General features: G+C 36.2%; 2 protein-coding genes across 3 annotated transcripts; both read left to right on the plus strand.

Moving 5' to 3' along the window:
* Positions 1-327: 327 nt before the first annotated feature.
* LOC135610176 (uncharacterized) lies at positions 328-13622 on the plus strand. The gene is made up of 20 exons (XM_065104346.1): positions 328-1745; positions 1889-2092; positions 4535-4639; positions 4745-4810; positions 4890-5054; positions 5839-5913; positions 5990-6144; positions 6309-6444; positions 6531-6600; positions 6696-6823; positions 6914-6970; positions 9335-9520; positions 9632-9724; positions 10611-10696; positions 10774-10840; positions 10944-11010; positions 11137-11273; positions 12122-12213; positions 12317-12383; positions 13129-13622. Exons 1-20 carry the CDS (start codon positions 495-497, stop codon positions 13291-13293), a joined length of 3372 nt encoding a protein of 1123 aa, XP_064960418.1. The 5' UTR covers positions 328-494; the 3' UTR covers positions 13294-13622.
* Positions 13623-14803: 1181 nt separating this feature from the next.
* LOC103981892 (small ribosomal subunit protein eS28) lies at positions 14804-17745 on the plus strand. Of its 2 annotated transcripts, XM_009398649.3 has the most exons (3): positions 14860-14921; positions 15232-15294; positions 17345-17745. In XM_009398649.3, exon 3 carries the CDS (start codon positions 17346-17348, stop codon positions 17541-17543), a length of 198 nt encoding a protein of 65 aa, XP_009396924.1. In that variant the 5' UTR covers positions 14860-14921; positions 15232-15294; position 17345; the 3' UTR covers positions 17544-17745. The 2 variants fall into 2 exon arrangements, with proteins under 2 accessions (XP_009396925.1, XP_009396924.1); XM_009398650.3 differs by lacking the exon at positions 15232-15294 and having other exon boundaries at positions 14804-14921.
* The last annotated feature ends 373 nt before the right edge of the window (positions 17746-18118 follow it).

Consider the following 18118-nt stretch of genomic DNA (forward strand, 5'->3'; position numbering starts at 1 on the left):
TTAATTTATTTTGTTGGAAATTAAATCTTCCGTTGACCATATTTTCACCACTCTTTTATATATACCTTATATATATATAATATAAATATATATAAAAAAGTATCAAATATCATAAAATAATAATATTCTAAATATTATTTTTCCAAAAGAAAAAAGCTTTTAAGGGCTCCTCACACCTAAAAAAAAAAAAGATAACAAATATGTCAGTAACGGCCCAATCGACCAACTTGGGAATCCACATTGGGCCCAATCAAATTTCACTCTGGCAATTAACAGTTACGGACCGATTCCCCCACGTCCTAATCTCTCTCTCTCTCTCTTCTGCTATACAAAACCCTAATAATAAAAGGGTCGGCAAAGCCCCCAAATCCGCGAAAAAGATTGAGCGAGCGAGCGAGCGACTTCCGGCTGCCTTCCTCAATCTTCGTCTCGATCTGCTCCCAGTCGTTTCCACTTCTTCTTCCTCCTCGTCGGGAACCCTAAAGAGAACGAGAATGGATCAACAGCAGCAGCAGCAGATCGCGGCAATTCTTGGGGCGGCGGAATCGGGGCCCTTCGAGTCTCTGATTGGCCAGCTGATGTCGGCCTCCAACGAGCAGCGCGCTCAGGCGGAGTCCCTCTTCAACCTCTGCCGTGACCTCCACCCGGACGCCCTCGTCCTCAAGCTCGCCTCCGTATTGCACTCCTCTCCCTCCCCCGACCTCCGAGCTATGTCCGCCGTCCTCCTCCGCAAGCTCCTCACCCACCGCGGCGGCGGCGATTCCGATGCCCCCCTCTGGCCCCGCCTTTCCCCTTCCTCCCAATCTTCCCTCAAGTCTCTCCTCCTATCGGTCCTCCATCGCGAACCCGACCGCTCCATCGCCAAGAAGGTCGCCGACACCGTCTCCGCCCTCGCCGTCTCCCTTCTCCCCGATGCCGCCTGGCCCGACCTGCTTCCCTTCCTCTTCCACGCGGTCTCCGCACCCGATACCAGCCCCCGCCTCCAGGAGTCCGCCCTCCTCGTCTTCGCCCAGATCGCCTACGTCCTAGCCGATGATGCCTCCTTCGTCGGGCCCCACCTTCCGACCCTCCACTCCCTTCTCCTTTCCGCCCTCTCCCACCCTTCTTCTCCCGACGTCCGTGTTGCTGCACTCTCTGCGGCTGTCAACCTCGTCACCTCTCTCGAGTCTGCTGCCGACCGCAACCGCCTCGCCGATCTCCTTCCCGCCATGATGCGCACCCTCACCGAGTCGCTCAACTCTGGGCAGGAGGCCGCCGCTCAGGAGGCCCTTGAGCTCCTCGTTGAGCTGGCTGGAGCAGAGCCACGGTTTCTTCGCCGACAGCTGGCTGATGTGGTCGGTGCCATGCTGCAGATTGCGGAGGCTGATGGACTCGAGGAGGGCACACGCCACCTGGCGATCGAGTTCGTCATCACCCTTGCGGAGGCTAGGGAGCGTGCCCCTGGGATGATGCGGAAGCTACCCCAGTTTGTTAGCCGGCTCTTTGCTGTGCTCATGAAGATGTTGCTGGATATAGAGGATGATCCTGCCTGGCACAGCGCAGAGGTTCAGGATGAGGATGCTGGGGAAACTAGTAATTATGGGGTGGCCCAGGAGTGCCTCGATCGTCTTGCCATCGCAGTTGGTGGAAACACAATCGTGCCAGTTGCCTCAGAACTGCTGCCAGCCTACCTTGCCGCACCTGAGTGGCAGAAACACCATGCAGCCCTAATCACTCTTGCTCAGATCGCTGAAGGTTGCTCAAAGGTAACGTAGTCTTTAGTTAATTAGGCTTTTCTTTGTTGAAAGATATGATTTTGTTATCATCATAATGAGAGTTTCTTTCATATAAGTGTAGTATTGTTAGCATCAATGGTGTCATATTTTGTTTCCTTAAACTTCTTGTGCAGGTGATGTTAAAAAACCTGGAGCAGGTGATAACCATGGTCCTAAGCTCATTCCAGGATCCCCATCCTCGAGTTCGTTGGGCAGCAATTAATGCTATTGGACAGTTGTCGACGGATCTGGGACCGGATTTGCAAGTCCAATATCACCAGAGAGTGCTCCCAGCATTGGCAACAGCGATGGATGATTTCCAGAATCCCCGTGTGCAGGCAAGCACTTTAGAGTGTTGAAGTTTGTGATTTATGATTTCAGGTTGTCTACCATAAACATAGATGAATTAATCCAAGTCATTCTCCTTAGTTAAGAAAAGTCAGCTGTTGTAAAAAATATATTGTCTGTTTTGTTGATTCCATGAAAATTATTCTTATAATTATCTGTCATACTATTCCATGCTTATCTCATGCACTTTAAGCAGCACTAAGAAAACAGTTAAGCTTTTGTTATTTTAATTTCTATAGAACTCATCTAGTTTAGGGTTACTTGAATGACTTATAGTATGACCACCTTGAGAGTTAGTTAAGCTTATCTCTTGAATCATTATCTTATTTGATGGGGGGTTATGCTTGGTTTTGTTTACCACAATGAATTGGGTAAGAATACATAAATTTTGAAACACTGGATACGGAGACAGCCTGCTTAAGACTAACATCTATCTCTTGAACATAATCAAGCTATTTGTAAGCTAAATATTCGTTAGTGGAGCCTGATTCTTGGTAAGCAAATGGAAGCATTATTTGCAAGTGATCAAATACTTTCTAATGCATGTAGACATGTAGTTTGATTGACTTGGATGTTATGATATTTTCAACAAGTATTATAAGATGAGTTCATGTATGATTGGAATGGCTGATATCATTTTTTTCGCTTGATTGGAAAAATTGTGTTGTAATGAATTTCTAGTTGAGAGTTATACTGCACTAATTCAGAAAATATTTGCATTTTGATTACATGGATGGACATGACTAAAGACACTATTTTGTGTTGACTCTGTTCTGAACCATTTCTAAGATCTTTTAGAGTTTAATGAACTCAATTAAGATTTGAAAGTGCACTAAGCATTCATGGGGCAATATGTGTTTTTTGTTTCTCTTGGAGGATAAGTTAGAATTGTTGCTCACTCAGGACTACATAATTAATATTGGATTAGTTTCTGATTTTATGATCCAGTCTGTAAAATGGGCAATATATAGTCGGTGTTTGGAATTAGGTGTTGATGGTCTGTTATGGAGCCAGAGAAATTGTCCAATCAGATGGTGGGATCAATGAGAAAATATATTTTTTAAACAATGGAAACATACAATAAAAAAATAAAATGAAATTTGTGGAAAAATAAAACAACAAATCCTAAAAATTCGTTTACCTTCATATTTACTAAATGCCAAACTTTTTGGAAACATATGGAACTAAAATATAAAACGTAAAAATGTATACAATATAATAATAAAAATTAGTGGAAATAATCTATTAAATAACAATAATGATATTCTATAGGGAAATATTTAATCATATAATTAAAAATATGATTGTAGTAAATAGTTACATTCTATGCCATTTAAGAAATATAAAACTTATATACTTGCAGCTTTCAAGACATTGCTTGGTCAGAACTCATACATGGCCTTGGTGCTTCTCTGATCACTATGCAAATCAAATGTGTTTAATGAAATGACAACGTAAAAAAGAAAAATTCACTTGTGAAATTTAAGATTTGTTCTAAACCTCATAATTTAAGATTATTTTACCTTTCCTATTTTGTTAAAGGTTAATAGCTATTTTCTATTCTACCATATCCTCTGCTTCTTGCAGAATCATGGTTTATGAATATCATAACATTGGTGGTAGATGGAAAGTGTGTTAGTTGTAGTAATTAACAAAAACAATAGTTGAATGTTGTCCTTTATTTCTTTTTGTCTTTCGTGAAGTATGTTTTTCCATCTTATGCAAACTGACTTTTCTTGTCTTGCCTATCATAATTGCTTGTTGGACCATTCATTACTGGGTGAACCTTTGTGAGGCTTAAACCAGTTTGTAATTAGTTTTGAAGCTTTTTTGTTAGATATAAGAATTAACCTTGGGCGAAATGTAGGCTTTTATTTTGATCTAACACAATATGAAACTATAATAAAACAACAGACTGAAATGAGTTCTAAGTGGTGATCTCATAACTTATGAAGCAACATCTTTCTGTCTCCTTCAAAATTACTAATAATTCAGGGATTAGCCTCATATGAGGATTTACTGTGTCCTTTAGTTTTACTTAGCATGGGTTTGGTTGTCATTCTTTGTAGCCATATTTATTCTTTGGCTAATCAAGTAGAGGCATATCTGAATACATGTTTCATCGTAGAAAATGTTATGACATTAATCTTTTAGGAGTCCTGTGCCACTCTTGAGTTATATTTAATGAGTGGGACTTCCTGATTATTGCTTTTCTTTTTGTTTATGCTCTTTTTTCTGTTTGGACTGTAAAAATCCTATTGAGAAAGACAACGTTTGGTTTACGTTGTGAGGCAATCTCAACGGCAGTATAATTTTGTCATTCATTGTATGTTCCTTTATATATTGATTGCATGCTTCTCGATGATGTACATTTTTTGAAAACAAAATGTTCTGGGCCATTCTTTCTCAATTAATATCAATTGATCCCTTAGGCGCACGCAGCTTCGGCAGTTCTGAATTTCTGTGAGAACTGCACTCCTGATATTTTGACACCTTACCTAGATGGGATTGTCGGAAAATTACTTGTGCTTCTGCAGGTATAACCTCAAATTTGCACTGATCTAGTATACTATCAATGTTTTCGCTCTGCTCTTGGTTGGGAACTTGAAAATAATTTTGAAAAATTGTAATGTTCCATTCAGAATGGGAAGCAGATGGTGCAAGAAGGAGCTTTAACAGCCTTGGCCTCAGTGGCAGATTCATCACAAGTACTTGTTAAAACCAGTTTTGTTAAGCTGTTTGCAATATGTGCTGTTGACCAGACTTATTATGACACTGACAATGCAGGAACATTTCCAGAAGTACTATGATGCTGTTATGCCTTACCTCAAAGTTATATTAATGAATGCAACTAACAAGTCAAACAGGATGCTTCGTGCGAAATCGATGGAGTGCATAAGTTTGGTTGGAATGGCAGTCGGCAAGGAGAAGTTCAGGGATGATGCTAAACAGGTACAATAATTTTTTTCATATTTATTGTTACTTCATTTGTGATTCATATGTCAAAGTCTCTAACATGAAAGGTGGATGATTGTACATGGAACAGGCTTATAGGTTCACTTTTTTCATTAAGTTGTTTATATACTACTTTTTAATGTGAGCATAAGGATTTGGGCTTAAATGCTATTGAAATGTAAAATTCATTTTCATTATGGTGTACAGGCAATTTACTGACAAAAATTTCAGTAAGTTCAGTAATTTTAAAATTTGATACAGTGGGGGTCTTATGTGGTGGGCATAATATATTCAAATGATATATATATATATATATATATATATATATATATATATATATATATATAATTTTTAAATCTTTATGGAATTTAAGATGTTATACCTTCTTGTTCTGAAGATGGTTGCTGAATGACGAGGTCTTTAGTTTTTGATGCTGCTTTGATGAAAAAACTACACCATGAATTTTGGTGTGTTGCTGTTATTTAGTATATATACTGCACTGTTTCTTTACAGATATTGTGAGTACTAAGTATTTGTATGTTGTTTGAAGCCTGAATAAAACTGATAAACTAGTAATTTATACATTAAACTATCAAAAGGAATTTCATTGTCACACTCCTGCTTTCTTTTGTCCTTTGAAGAGTTAGTCTCAGATATCTTTTTGTTAACTTTGTGAAAACTACGGTTGTTTCTCTGTAGTTCAACTAAACTAGTTTTGCTACTGATCTAATTATTGATGAGGCATTACAATCTTATCATTTAACTGACTTTTATGTGCCAGGTAATGGAAGTTCTGATGGCATTGCAAGGATCACAGATGGAGACAGACGACCCTACCACAAGCTACATGCTTCAGGTGTCCCTGAGATCTAATAGCTTAATATTTTAGACAAATGATAAGCCTGATGTTAATCATTCTTCTTTTTGAATAGGCATGGGCCAGGTTGTGCAAATGCTTGGGACAGGATTTTCTACCTTACATGAGTGTTGTTATGCCCCCATTACTTCAATCTGCTCAGCTGAAACCAGATGTGACTATTACTTCAGCAGATTCAGACGATGATATCGAAGATTCAGATGATGAAAGGTTTGTTTTTTATGCAAAAAGTGAAAAAAAGAGAATATTAAAAAAGAGAATATTATCATTTTTCTTTCTGTTTGTTCATTGAGCTGATCTGGTCAAACTATGGTTGCAACATTATAGTTATAATCGTATGCTATTATTTTTCTTAGTTCTGCATCTGTTTGCAGTGTTGAAACAATCACTCTTGGAGATAAAAGGATAGGTATTAGGACTAGTGTCTTGGAGGAAAAAGCTACAGCCTGTAACATGCTCTGTTGCTATGCTGATGAGCTCAAGGAGGGCTTCTACCCATGGATTGATCAGGTCGGTTGTGATCAGAGTCATATTTATTTATAATGCAACTGACTGCCGTAGGGTAACCAATGCTATAAAACTCAAATGAAATGCAGGTTGCTCCTACATTGGTACCTCTTCTTAAATTTTATTTCCATGAAGAAGTGAGGAAGGCTGCTGTTGCAGGTATATATTCTTATTTTTCTTTTTCAGTTATTTATTTTTTTGAGCTTAGTTTGTTAATGATCCAAGTCCAACGCATTTCTTCTACTTGTCTCTAGCCATGCCGGAACTGCTACGATCAGCAAAACTAGCAATTGAAAAGGGGCAAGCTCAAGGTCGTGATGAAACATATGTTAAACAATTAGCAGACTATATCATTCCAGCTCTTGTTGAAGCATTGCAGAAGGTAATCCTAACTATCTGATTGAATGATATTGGTTGTTGTATGATGTGCAAAGTTATTGATTTTTTAGCAATCGGAATCATCATTTTGCAGGAACCTGAAACAGAAATCTGCGCTAGCATGCTGGATTCACTAAATGAATGCATGCAGGTATTGCCTTAGCATAAAGTTGCTTTGTTGTAATTTTTTTTTGAGAAAGGACACTTAGCCTCTCAGAAGATCATCCCATGCCACAAATATGATATACAACCAATACTATCATACGTAAGCTCACAAAGCTTTTCTTTTGAGAAGGGGCACTAGGCTTCTCAGATGATCATCACACACCACAAATATGGTATAAGCCAGATTCTAGCACTCTTAAGCTGGCAAAGTTCAAGAAAATATTGCTAGAGTTCAAGATCTGACACTTTTAATATATTTAGATATTTCAGTGTGTGCAGTGTTACAACTTAACCCCTACCCATACACATTCAGATAACAAACGTGAATATGAACGTGACACTTGTACATATTAGTAGTTGTAATTTGTCTAGAGTAGCGTATTCGAATGAGTTACTTGGCCAAACTTAGTTGAAGGTAGTTGAAGGATTTCTTTTACATCAAACATGTTAAAGGGAGATTGGAACCAGCATGGTAGATCTTTGTAAAAGGAAGTATGATAAGATTTATGACGTTTTTGTGTCACATTTATAGTTTTTTCAATTCATGATTATTTGCAACGATGTAATTTTTAGAAATACATTTCATTCATATGATAATATTTGGTTAAAGAATTGGATCCATTCCCACCTTTCTTTGGTCAAAAACAATATTCATCCATATATTGAAAGCCTTGACTGTTGAATACTGCTTGTTGAGCAGTCACTACTCATGGTTACATATCAAATTCAGTTCCATCTTGACTTGGATATGAACTTAAATCATCATATAACTTTGAAACACAATGTGTGACTTGAAGTACACAACAGTCTATGGATTTTCTCCATCCATCGCGTTTTAAGATTCTTCTGACTTGACATAACATTATATATCATTTGGAACCTAATATGTCTCAGTTTGATATATTCCATTTTTGAGATTCTTTTGACTTGACATAGCTTATTATATATCATTTGCAACATCATGAAGCTTGAGTAAAAAAGGGCTGATTTCTTTATCGACATATGGTTTAATCGTTAATAAATTGATAAAATAAACTGATAATTTTTAAATTTAATTTCCTAAAAATATAATTTCAAATTTATTTGTTCAATGATTAGAAATAATAATTGTGATATAAAGTTTGTAGAAATGCAAAAAATTGTTTTGTCTTGAAAATTTAGTTTTATTTTTAACTTTCTAAGAAAGGTGTTGAGATTTTAACTAAGTCAAAATATGAAATTTGAAGTAAAATTAATTTTCTTTTTTTAAAAACATTCCAAATATTGGATTGAATAGACTTGTTAAAATAAATAATGGACTTTTATTCAAGAATTACCCAATTCAGTTTATTAAATGTCAAAAACAATTAGGCACACTTTAATAATTGTTTTATGACAATAATAAGCTAGCAAAAATAGACCTTTGCTGAAGTATTTTTCAGATGATCCTGATTTCTATTGAATTTCATTTCCATTTTATTTTCTAAGTTACTATAAAAATGATATCTGCTAGTCTATTAACTATTGGGGTCCAATGTCAATATGTTTATGCAAGCCTTAATTTGGAATAAACTTCAAATTGTTCCATATGGCCTTAAAATAGTCTAGTAACAAAGATACATAGATGATATATGAAAAAGTTAAATGGAAGCTTAACCTAATAATCATGAGATACTTGAGACCAGAAATTTTTTTTTTCGTTTTCTGTCTCTTCTCTTTTTTTCTTTTTATCTTCCTGGCTTCCCCAGCAAATTTTCAACAATTTGACCTAATTTATTGAATTTTCATTGGATTTCATAAGAACATGGCGTATTGTTACTCTATCAGATGACTCCACAATCTGATATAACCAATCTAGTTCGATCCATTTATAAATCCTACAACTGATTTTGAATCATCAAGCGAACCTTAGTCGTGAGTGGGTATTAATGCATTGAGATTCTATTGTGAAAGAAATTTAACAGATGATCTCATACATTGAGCACATCCATAAGTCCATAAATCCATCTTACAGGATATATTCATATATCCATCTCTTAGATGGTAAACATTTCCTTAAACCATAACAGAAATTCAGATGCCACAGGATCTGCATGCCTTTATTTAGATCTAGAGATCAAGACTTGTCCTCTATGTGCAATTGTAGGTCAAGTTATTCTATTTGATGGTGTACATTCAAGACTGTACACCGACTATTTAAAGAACCTTATATTGTAGCATTTTCTTAAAATATTTGTCATAATAGAACTTTAAAAATGAGCTAATAACTGTTTGTTTAGTAAGCCACAAGGACCTCCTTATGTTGTTACACATAAAAAGAGTTCTTGGTTCTACCTGCAGTTTCTAACCTTTTTATTTTGGTTCTATGCAGCTTGCTGGATTACTTCTTAGTGAAAACCAAGTCAGAAGCATAGTTGATCAAATAAAGCATGTCATAACAGCAAGTGCAGCTAGGAAAAAGGAAAGGGCAGAACGAACAAAGGCAGAAGACTTCGATGCAGAGGAAGAAGAGGTGCTTAAAGAAGAAAATGAGCAAGAGGAAGAAGTGTTTGATCAGGTTAATAATGAAGTCCATGAAGGATATTTTCTACTTTGCTTTTTAATGCATTAGTCATTAAGCTATGAAATTAAATTATGATCAGATTTGTTCTGTCATATTCCAAATCAGGTTGGGGATTGCCTGGCCACTTTGATCAAAACCTTTAAGGCTTCTTTCTTACCGTTCTTTGATGAGCTCTCTCTCTATATAACTCCAATGCTGGTAAGTTTATGTAAAATTTTTACTGTTGTAACCTTGCTGTCTGGTAATTATGCATAATTGGACTTGGTTTGGAGCAGATGTTATTTATTTTTTGCTGCGTTGCTGATATTTCTAGCAGTTGTGGTTACAAACCTTAGCAGCTAATGGAAGTACAATGCAGTGTCTAGAAGATGAACTAACCATAGAACAAATAGCAAGAAGAAGGGAGAAGAAAACAGGGCCTGTGTCCTGCAAATGAACACTTTTTTTCTGTTTGAATTCATGATTAATATGTATTTACACTCCTTGAATATTTTAGCTGACCCTATACTTCAAATAATAAACTATCACAAGAGTCACATTTTAGATCTTATGGCCTAAAAAATTGTGATGTAGAAGATTTGGGAATTTTACAGGTATTATTCAGTGAATCGAAAATAAATTATTGAGTATCTTACACCGTGCTCGTTCACTTCAACTACGTTTTCATTTAAAGGGTTCAAGCAATATTTTTAATACTATTTGAGGAAATGCATTCATAAGTAGGAATGTTCCAATTTCCTAATTTGTTTAATTTTTATGCAACTCTCAGTTAAGGTCATCTAGTGTTTTTATTCACCCTCATGCTTCAGTTATAATTGCTTCTATTGACAATACCAACTGTTCTATTATTGTGCTGTTCATAATTTGATATTGTATCAGATTATATGTGCCCCTGAACTGATCATAGTTGTTCACCTAGAAGGTTCAGTCCCTTGTATTTCTAATTAATATAATACTATAGTTACTCAACACCTTTTGCTTTGTTTTATGATCTCCTTTAAATAAGTTCTGCTTAGGACTTTAAGTTCATCTACTTCATGTAATTTTCTTGTTAGCAGGGTCATCCATTGTCTTTTGCATGCAGGGCAAGGATAAAACAGCTGAGGAGAGAAGGATTGCCATTTGCATCTTTGATGATGTTGCAGAACAATGCCAGGAAGCAGCTCTGAAGTATGAATTTTCAATCAATTAATTGTCTGAATATTTGTCTTTATCTTTGCTTAATATTATCTATTTATTTTTGGTAGATATTATGATACCTATCTTCCTTTCCTATTAGAAGCATGCAATGATGAGAATGCAGATGTTAGACAGGTTTGGATTCTTTTTTGCCTCGTCATGGAGCTAGTTTGTGGTTTCTATGCCACCAGTTGCAATTGTTACTTCTGAGTCTTCTGACTATCCTATTCTTTTCCAGGCTGCTGTTTATGGAGTTGGTGTTTGTGCTGAATTTGGTGGTTCTGTGTTTCGGCCTCTGGTTGGAGGTATCTTGTTTCCATGATGTTAATCAGTAACCACATTGAAGTTTGCATTTGTTGCAGTTCCTGAAATAAATAAATAAATAAATATATAATACATATATTGTATAATATTTTTCTTACCTTATGCAGAGGCCCTGTCAAGGTTGAATAATGTTATTAGACATCCTGATGCAATGCACTCGGACAATGTAATGGCATATGACAATGCTGTTTCAGCTCTTGGAAAAATATGCCAGTTTCATCGTGATGGTATTGATGCAACTAAGGTTGTTTCTTGTTCTTTCTGATGTCCTTGTGCGGTTGAATGTTACATAAGTGTACTAAAGTTCGCATGCTACACAATCAATTAGTAGGATCAATGGCACTGATATTCTAAGCCAGTTTTGGTGGCTGATCAAGGTCATAAATCTTCAATTTTTGGATCTTAAGCCCTCTCACTAACTCACTCTTTCTTGTTCTCATCACGGTGAATTCCTTTGTATATCTGATGTTCACATGGCATAATGTTTAATAAGTCATTCATCTTGATGTACTTATGTAGCAACTTATAAATATTTGTTCAATTTGATTAATAGCTCTTTGGGATTGAATTATCTGAATCTTTATGCCCTCAAGTTGTTTTTAGTTGTAAGACACACCATTCTATTTGTCATTTACCCACAAAGCGTTGCTTGGTTTAGTGATAAAATGTTCGAGTTGAAGTGTCCTAACATGGCTAACTTTGACCGTATTTTTCATTTATTTGCTGAAGCATGAGTTATCTAGGTTAGCAAAAGGAAATTAGATAGGTTTATTTTATCCCAGGTTATCTGGGTTTAATTCCTTTCCTTTCTTAATTAGACCCTATTATCTCTGGAACCTTAGACTTAAAATCAATAACCTTCAGCCTAACCTTTCTTAAACCTGAACCATGTGCAAGCATGTATGTTTTTGTGTTATTTTTCTGTTCACATGAAAAGTGTACTTATTTAAAATTGCAGTATCGGCATTTTAGTAACTAAGCATTGATCTTATATCATTGCTTGAACATATCTTTTTAGGAACCACATTTTTTGTTTGACTTTGATGGATGCTATCCCATGTCATAACAATTATATGTTACTACTGCTGGCAGGTTTTTCCTGCTTGGTTGGGCTGCTTGCCGATTAAAAATGACTTAATTGAGGCTAAAATAGTTCATGAACAACTTTGTTCTATGATTGAAAGGTATCTTGAACTGAAACTATAAGATTATTTGATAAATTATTTCTTTTCAATCTTTTTCAGGTTTGGTATTTGGTTGAATATTGATCTTGAATTCTGTTCACAGGTCGGATAGGGAGCTTTTAGGCCCAAACAACCAGCATATTCCTAAAATAGTTTCTGTGTTTGCCGAGGTATCTATTAACTACTCTTCATTTTTTCCCTTCTTTTTCTGTGGGTAAGTCATGCACTTAATTTGGCTTCTTCCACTAGATCTTGTAGTCTTACTATGAAGTGATTGTAACCTGTGGTTGGTATGAAGCTCTTCCCAACGTGCTTGATAGAACCTTCATTGATACCAAAATCTTCTTCACCTTCAGATTGCATAGCAACGGTTTACCATGACATGATAAAATTTGATAACACTTGCAAAATTTGAGAACACTTCTGTGTGAAGAAACGGAAGATCACCGTGTCATAAGTTTACCATGCATATGTTTTTCTTGTCAACTTTAGGATTTGTGAATTATGTTATTTATGAGGCAGATGCTGGCTAACTGTGATATTCAAAACCCCTATTACCTTGCATTTTGTATGTGTTTATTTTCTTGGATTTTTTACTTTTTTGTGTACTGTCCATAGTCAGACTCAATTTTGTTTACAACCTTGGACTAAAATATGTGTCTGAACTAAAATCTTATTATTTGTTCATCATTTTTGGAAGGAATGCTTGGTATGTCCTTGGCTTGTTGCTGTCAGCTATTGTAGTTAAATTTCTACTTTGCTCTATCAATAATAACTAGATTTTGAATTGCCTTTACTTAAACATCTCTTTTACTATGTAAAAGTCTTTTGGAGACACTATTGGTTGTACTGCTTTTTGTGGCAATTTTATGTTGGTTATTGAATGCCTGAATTATTTTTTCTTCTTGTCTCTAGGTTTTGTGTGCAGGAAAAGATCTGGCCACAGAACAAACCATCAGCCGGATGATCAATCTCTTGAAGCAGATTCAGCAGACATTACCACCGGCTGTCCTTGCCTCAACCTGGTCTACCTTGCAGCCTCAGCAGCAGCTTGCACTGCAGTCTATATTATCTTCATAACTCCCCGGACGTTGTTGCCGCTTGTCAAACCATACTTTCTGGTTCACATGTCTTCCTAGTTTATATCATTATTGCTTATCATTCTTTATGTCTATTCATCGAGTCCATTGAAGCGTGAGGGCAGATTGAGTTTTCTTTATGCTGCAAGGGAATTTTGCAATTTTGGTGGGGTGGTGTATAAATTTGACTCCCGGATGTGTATTTGCTATCTGAGGTGTACATTGTGAAAGGGTGAAGAAGTTTGTTCTTGTTGAATTCTTCTGGTTATAGTGGAAGGATTGGTTGAAGAGGCTGTTGCAGTCATGTCGATTGCAATGATTTGGCACCAAGTGTGGATGGATTTGTGAATGTTCATATAGTAACTACCTTCTGGTTAGTGTCGTTTGGTCATTATTGATGTTCATAATAAATGATGTTCAAGTGCGAACGTGTTGAAAGCCTTTTAATAATGTGAGCTTAAAATCCCATGTTGTTTCTTGGGGATACTTGTAGGATTTTAATCTTATATTTGAATCTTAAGCATAATCTTACGTGTGTTTTCTTCACCTTAGAAGATCCCATTTCGAAGTACCGTAACATCTCATTCTGTGATCCATAAATCTTATGGAACAATTCTTCCCTTGAAAAAAACATTTGTTGATCATATTTCATGTTAGACATCTGCTGCACGAGATTGGATGGGATCAGATTAGCCGAAGTGATGGTGATGAAGAAGGCCAAAGGGCAACACTATCAGTAAGAACTTCATGTTGTAAGGCTTCATCTGTCTCTCTCAAATAAGAGAGGCCGAAATACAATAGCTTAAACCTATTATAATCCGTTATTTGATGGAACCGATCCCTTTAACTAGATTGAAGTACCCTTTAATCGGGTTTGGGTGCGAGCAGGAAATTAGACACCCAAGTCTTTGTTTTAAGTTCCAGTTTAGATCCTAAATGGCTTGTCAAATTCGGGTTTGGATTCGGATGAAATTTGCATATGCTTGAATCCGTAAGGAGGCAAATGCGTCGACTTGTTAGTGAATCAAATTCGAAAAGACGGTTCTAATGAAACACGGTTAGCTTAGAACCACCAAGTGAATCATTATAGAAAAACTCGCCTATAAACTCAAACAGACTCAATTTGGTCTGTGGGCAAAGACTCGCTTCATAATAGTTGGTTTCTCGGTAGGGCTGCTATTAAATTATATAGAAAACTCATAAGCTGACTTGTAAATGAATGATAACATCTCTATAGATAATCAAATTATTATACAACTAAAATAAGTATTCATTTTTGCTGTTCCTATTTATTCTTGTAGTAACAAGTGTTAATAAAAAGTCTTTGGGTCCAAGATTTGACTAAAATTTTGGACATCGATTGGCGTCTTTTTACTATTTTGAGCTCGAGCTGAGTCGGGTTGATCCGAGCTTATAAAAATGCTTTAGGAATTGGGTTCGAATACGACTACTCTGCATTTGAATTCTGGGCCGAGCTTTACATTTAGTAAGCCCAACTTACATCGTCTCGTCTCGGTCCGGCTCACCATATATGCGTATATAAACGATTAGGGTTTCCTCGCCGTCACCCGTTGCCGTTTAAGAGAGCGAGAGCGGAGTCCCCTTTTCTTCGAGTCGATTTCCGGAAAGGTTCGGAATCAATGAATCTTTCTTCTTTTCACTTTTCTTGATGGTTTGCATTATATTAACCAATCATTGCAATTTTTTGACATGTTTTCTTATTCTTTTGTTGTTTTCTCGATTCTGGGGGTCCTTTTATGCTAATCAGTGTGGGATATTGTTACGTCGCAGTTATAGTGACGCTTTTTTACTCTCCAACAGCAGATTAATTTTGCCTTCTTATTGCTTTTAGTGATCTTAGTTGAACGTAGGATCTGAAATGCCCCAAAATACATATGTATTTGTTTTCCTGTGTCTTGTTTGACACAAGTATTTTTAGTCACTTATTTGTTAGGAGCGGTTGTCTTTGGTGTGTGGATTCAAACACTCTTATCGGCAGAAGGTACATAAGCTATCCCACTAGTTTGTTCTTGGTGTTTATTATTGTGTTCTGTTGTATGTTGTTATGTAAAGTAGTTATATTGACCCTTCGAGCATGTTGGATGGTAATCCTCCAGTCAACCAAAATTCTTTATTGTGCCAAATATGTTGAAGGCATGCTAGTTCACTAGAGGTATCATTTTTTGTTTCAAGATATTGATAATTGTAATGCCTCTAGTGATGTGTGCAACTGTCAGGGGTTATGTATTTGTTTACAATTGAACAGTTGTTATTAATGTCTATCTCTATTAAATAAGAAACCTTGGAATAATTAAGGGGTCGAGATTTAGCTTAATGATATATTGTTAATTTCCTCTGGGACAACAGATTCGTAATGCTGATTGACATTGTGATGTTGAATCTTGTACAAGGTTCATGAACGTGTATTAAAAATTCGGGTGATTGACTACTCATCCATGATGTAAATTGTTTCAAGTGTCAACTGTGGTTCACTATATAAGATGACCCATCAAGTATTTCATATTTTATGTAACATATCTTATTCTGTCCATTTGACATTAAAAAAAGTAAGAAATACTATTGTCATCGATGCACTTATCTTCTTTCTGTTGATATGATGTTTGTTAGTTATCACACGTGATTATTTGTGACTAGTACATTTCTTTGACAAAATATACAATTCTTTCTTATAGGTTTTCTTTTTTAAAACTTTTTAATTCTATGATTATATAGATCCTCTCGTTATATGATCCAACTTCAAATGCCAAGGGCATTTTTCACTTTGATCTAGTATCATAATATGAGGTGGCTGATGAAAATGTATGTAGTATGTATGACCCATGGAGGAACTTCTATGTTGGTTAAGTGTTATCAAGTGAACCACTGGTGGATAAAGACATAAAAAATCACATGAATATCCTATACTAAATTCTAATAACTCCTCTCTGTTTTGATGGACAATTTCTGCTATTGCTGACATGCTTCATGCTTACATTTGTCAAAGTGTCAGTAATTTTGTCCAATCATGTGAGAATAGTTCTCAAAATAAATTTGTGAAGAAACACTACAATCTGGTTCAAGCATCCATCCAGGTGCCTGCTCTAGGTGTGTGGCACTGCTAAAATGAAAATTTGCAGCTTCTTGATGACATTTGGTTTGGAGTTAACGAGGCTTATGCTCATGGTTATTGGTTTGACCTGCCAACTCTCTGCAGTTAAGATGGTTTAAAATAACTTGATTGAAAGAGTTTAACCTGGATAACCCCTGATTAAATAACTCAACTGAGGGTGGGTTAAATAGCCCCCTCACCAGTTAGTTAGCTAGCTAGGGTAATGGCAAAAATGCTACTTATCCAAGTTAGAATAATTTGGCCCAGTTATTTTAATTCCTAACTATACTCTAAATATTTTCTGAAATTGTAAAGAAAATATGGTAAATGATCTATATTTAAACATCTTAAAATTTAGTTTAGGACTCTTTGGTTGTTCATGTCTCCAGCCCTTAAATAACTATGATTGCCTGTTTGATCTTGTAGTGCTTCCATTCTAAGGCAAATATATTTTGACTATAAGCCATGTACTGTACAAGTAAATTTTCATCATGAATGATGGGTTTCAATTTACTTTATGCAGCACATATACCAGACATGGATTCTTTTATGTTTCTTTAGCACAATATACCGTATGGTTCGATTTATACATACTGCCACAACAATAGGCAATACATCTTTGACTTTCCTGCCAATGGCAGACTGACTGACTGTGTATATTGCTTTAGCACAATATATTATTTGGGTCAATGCATATATATTTCACAATAACACCAGGCTACTTTCTTGTACAATCATCATTGGCAACACATCATATTTATATACTCTCAACGGACAATGAAGAATGATGAAGTTGGCTGACATTGCTACAACTTGCTTCTTTTCATTTAATCTGGTTTAACTGTTGAGCTGTTTTTCCTTGGTATTTCATTTTTTGTTCTAGAAGTGGGATTTACAATGAACAGTATGATCTAATTGAATTCTCTGCAACTTACATGAACAGCATGGATACTCAAGCTAAGCTTGCAGTTGTGGTGAAGGTGATGGGCCGGACTGGATCAAGAGGTCAGGTTACCCAGGTTAGGGTTAAGTTTCTGGACGACCAAAACCGGCTGATCATGAGGAACGTGAAGGGCCCGGTGAGGGAAGGCGATATCCTTACCCTTCTTGAATCCGAAAGGGAGGCAAGGAGATTGCGCTGATGAAACTCCATGGCATTTCTTGCCTAACCAGGTAGTGTATTTCTATTTGGCTACAGATTTGGTTTCAAGCTACAGACTTGGTTTATGTTTATGTGGTTTTAGCTATTTCAGTTGTCTCATGTGAGACTGCTTAGAACACATTATGTTGAAAACTTGATTATCTGCTTTATGTTAAATTTTCTTGTGAACCGTTAATGTTTTAGTTCCTTGTGGGCTGGTGTCGTATCAAATTTGTTGCCTATATTTCTTCATTAAAAATGTTTTATAAACTTTTTGGATGTCCAAAAATTGTATTGGAGACGGTTTTATGTTGATGCTGATGCTAGCAGTGGAGGCATGTGGTAAAGACCTGCCCATTTTGTAATGAGATTAATGTCGATTCGCAGAAACAAGCTGACAGATTCAGAAAACGCATGCTTCGCCCAAAATGATAAAGAGCTTCCTTCCTAAAGGTAATTTGGTTGACATGACTTGACTTCACTCTCAGAGGTAACCATCATGAAGTTTACCGCATCTTACCTGTGAAGCATAATACAATGACTGTTTAGGAGTCGTTAAGAGGAGGGAAAGAAATG

This window comes from Musa acuminata, chromosome BXJ2-4 (assembly GCF_036884655.1).
Source record: "Musa acuminata AAA Group cultivar baxijiao chromosome BXJ2-4, Cavendish_Baxijiao_AAA, whole genome shotgun sequence".
Taxonomy (NCBI): Eukaryota; Viridiplantae; Streptophyta; class Magnoliopsida; order Zingiberales; family Musaceae; genus Musa; species Musa acuminata.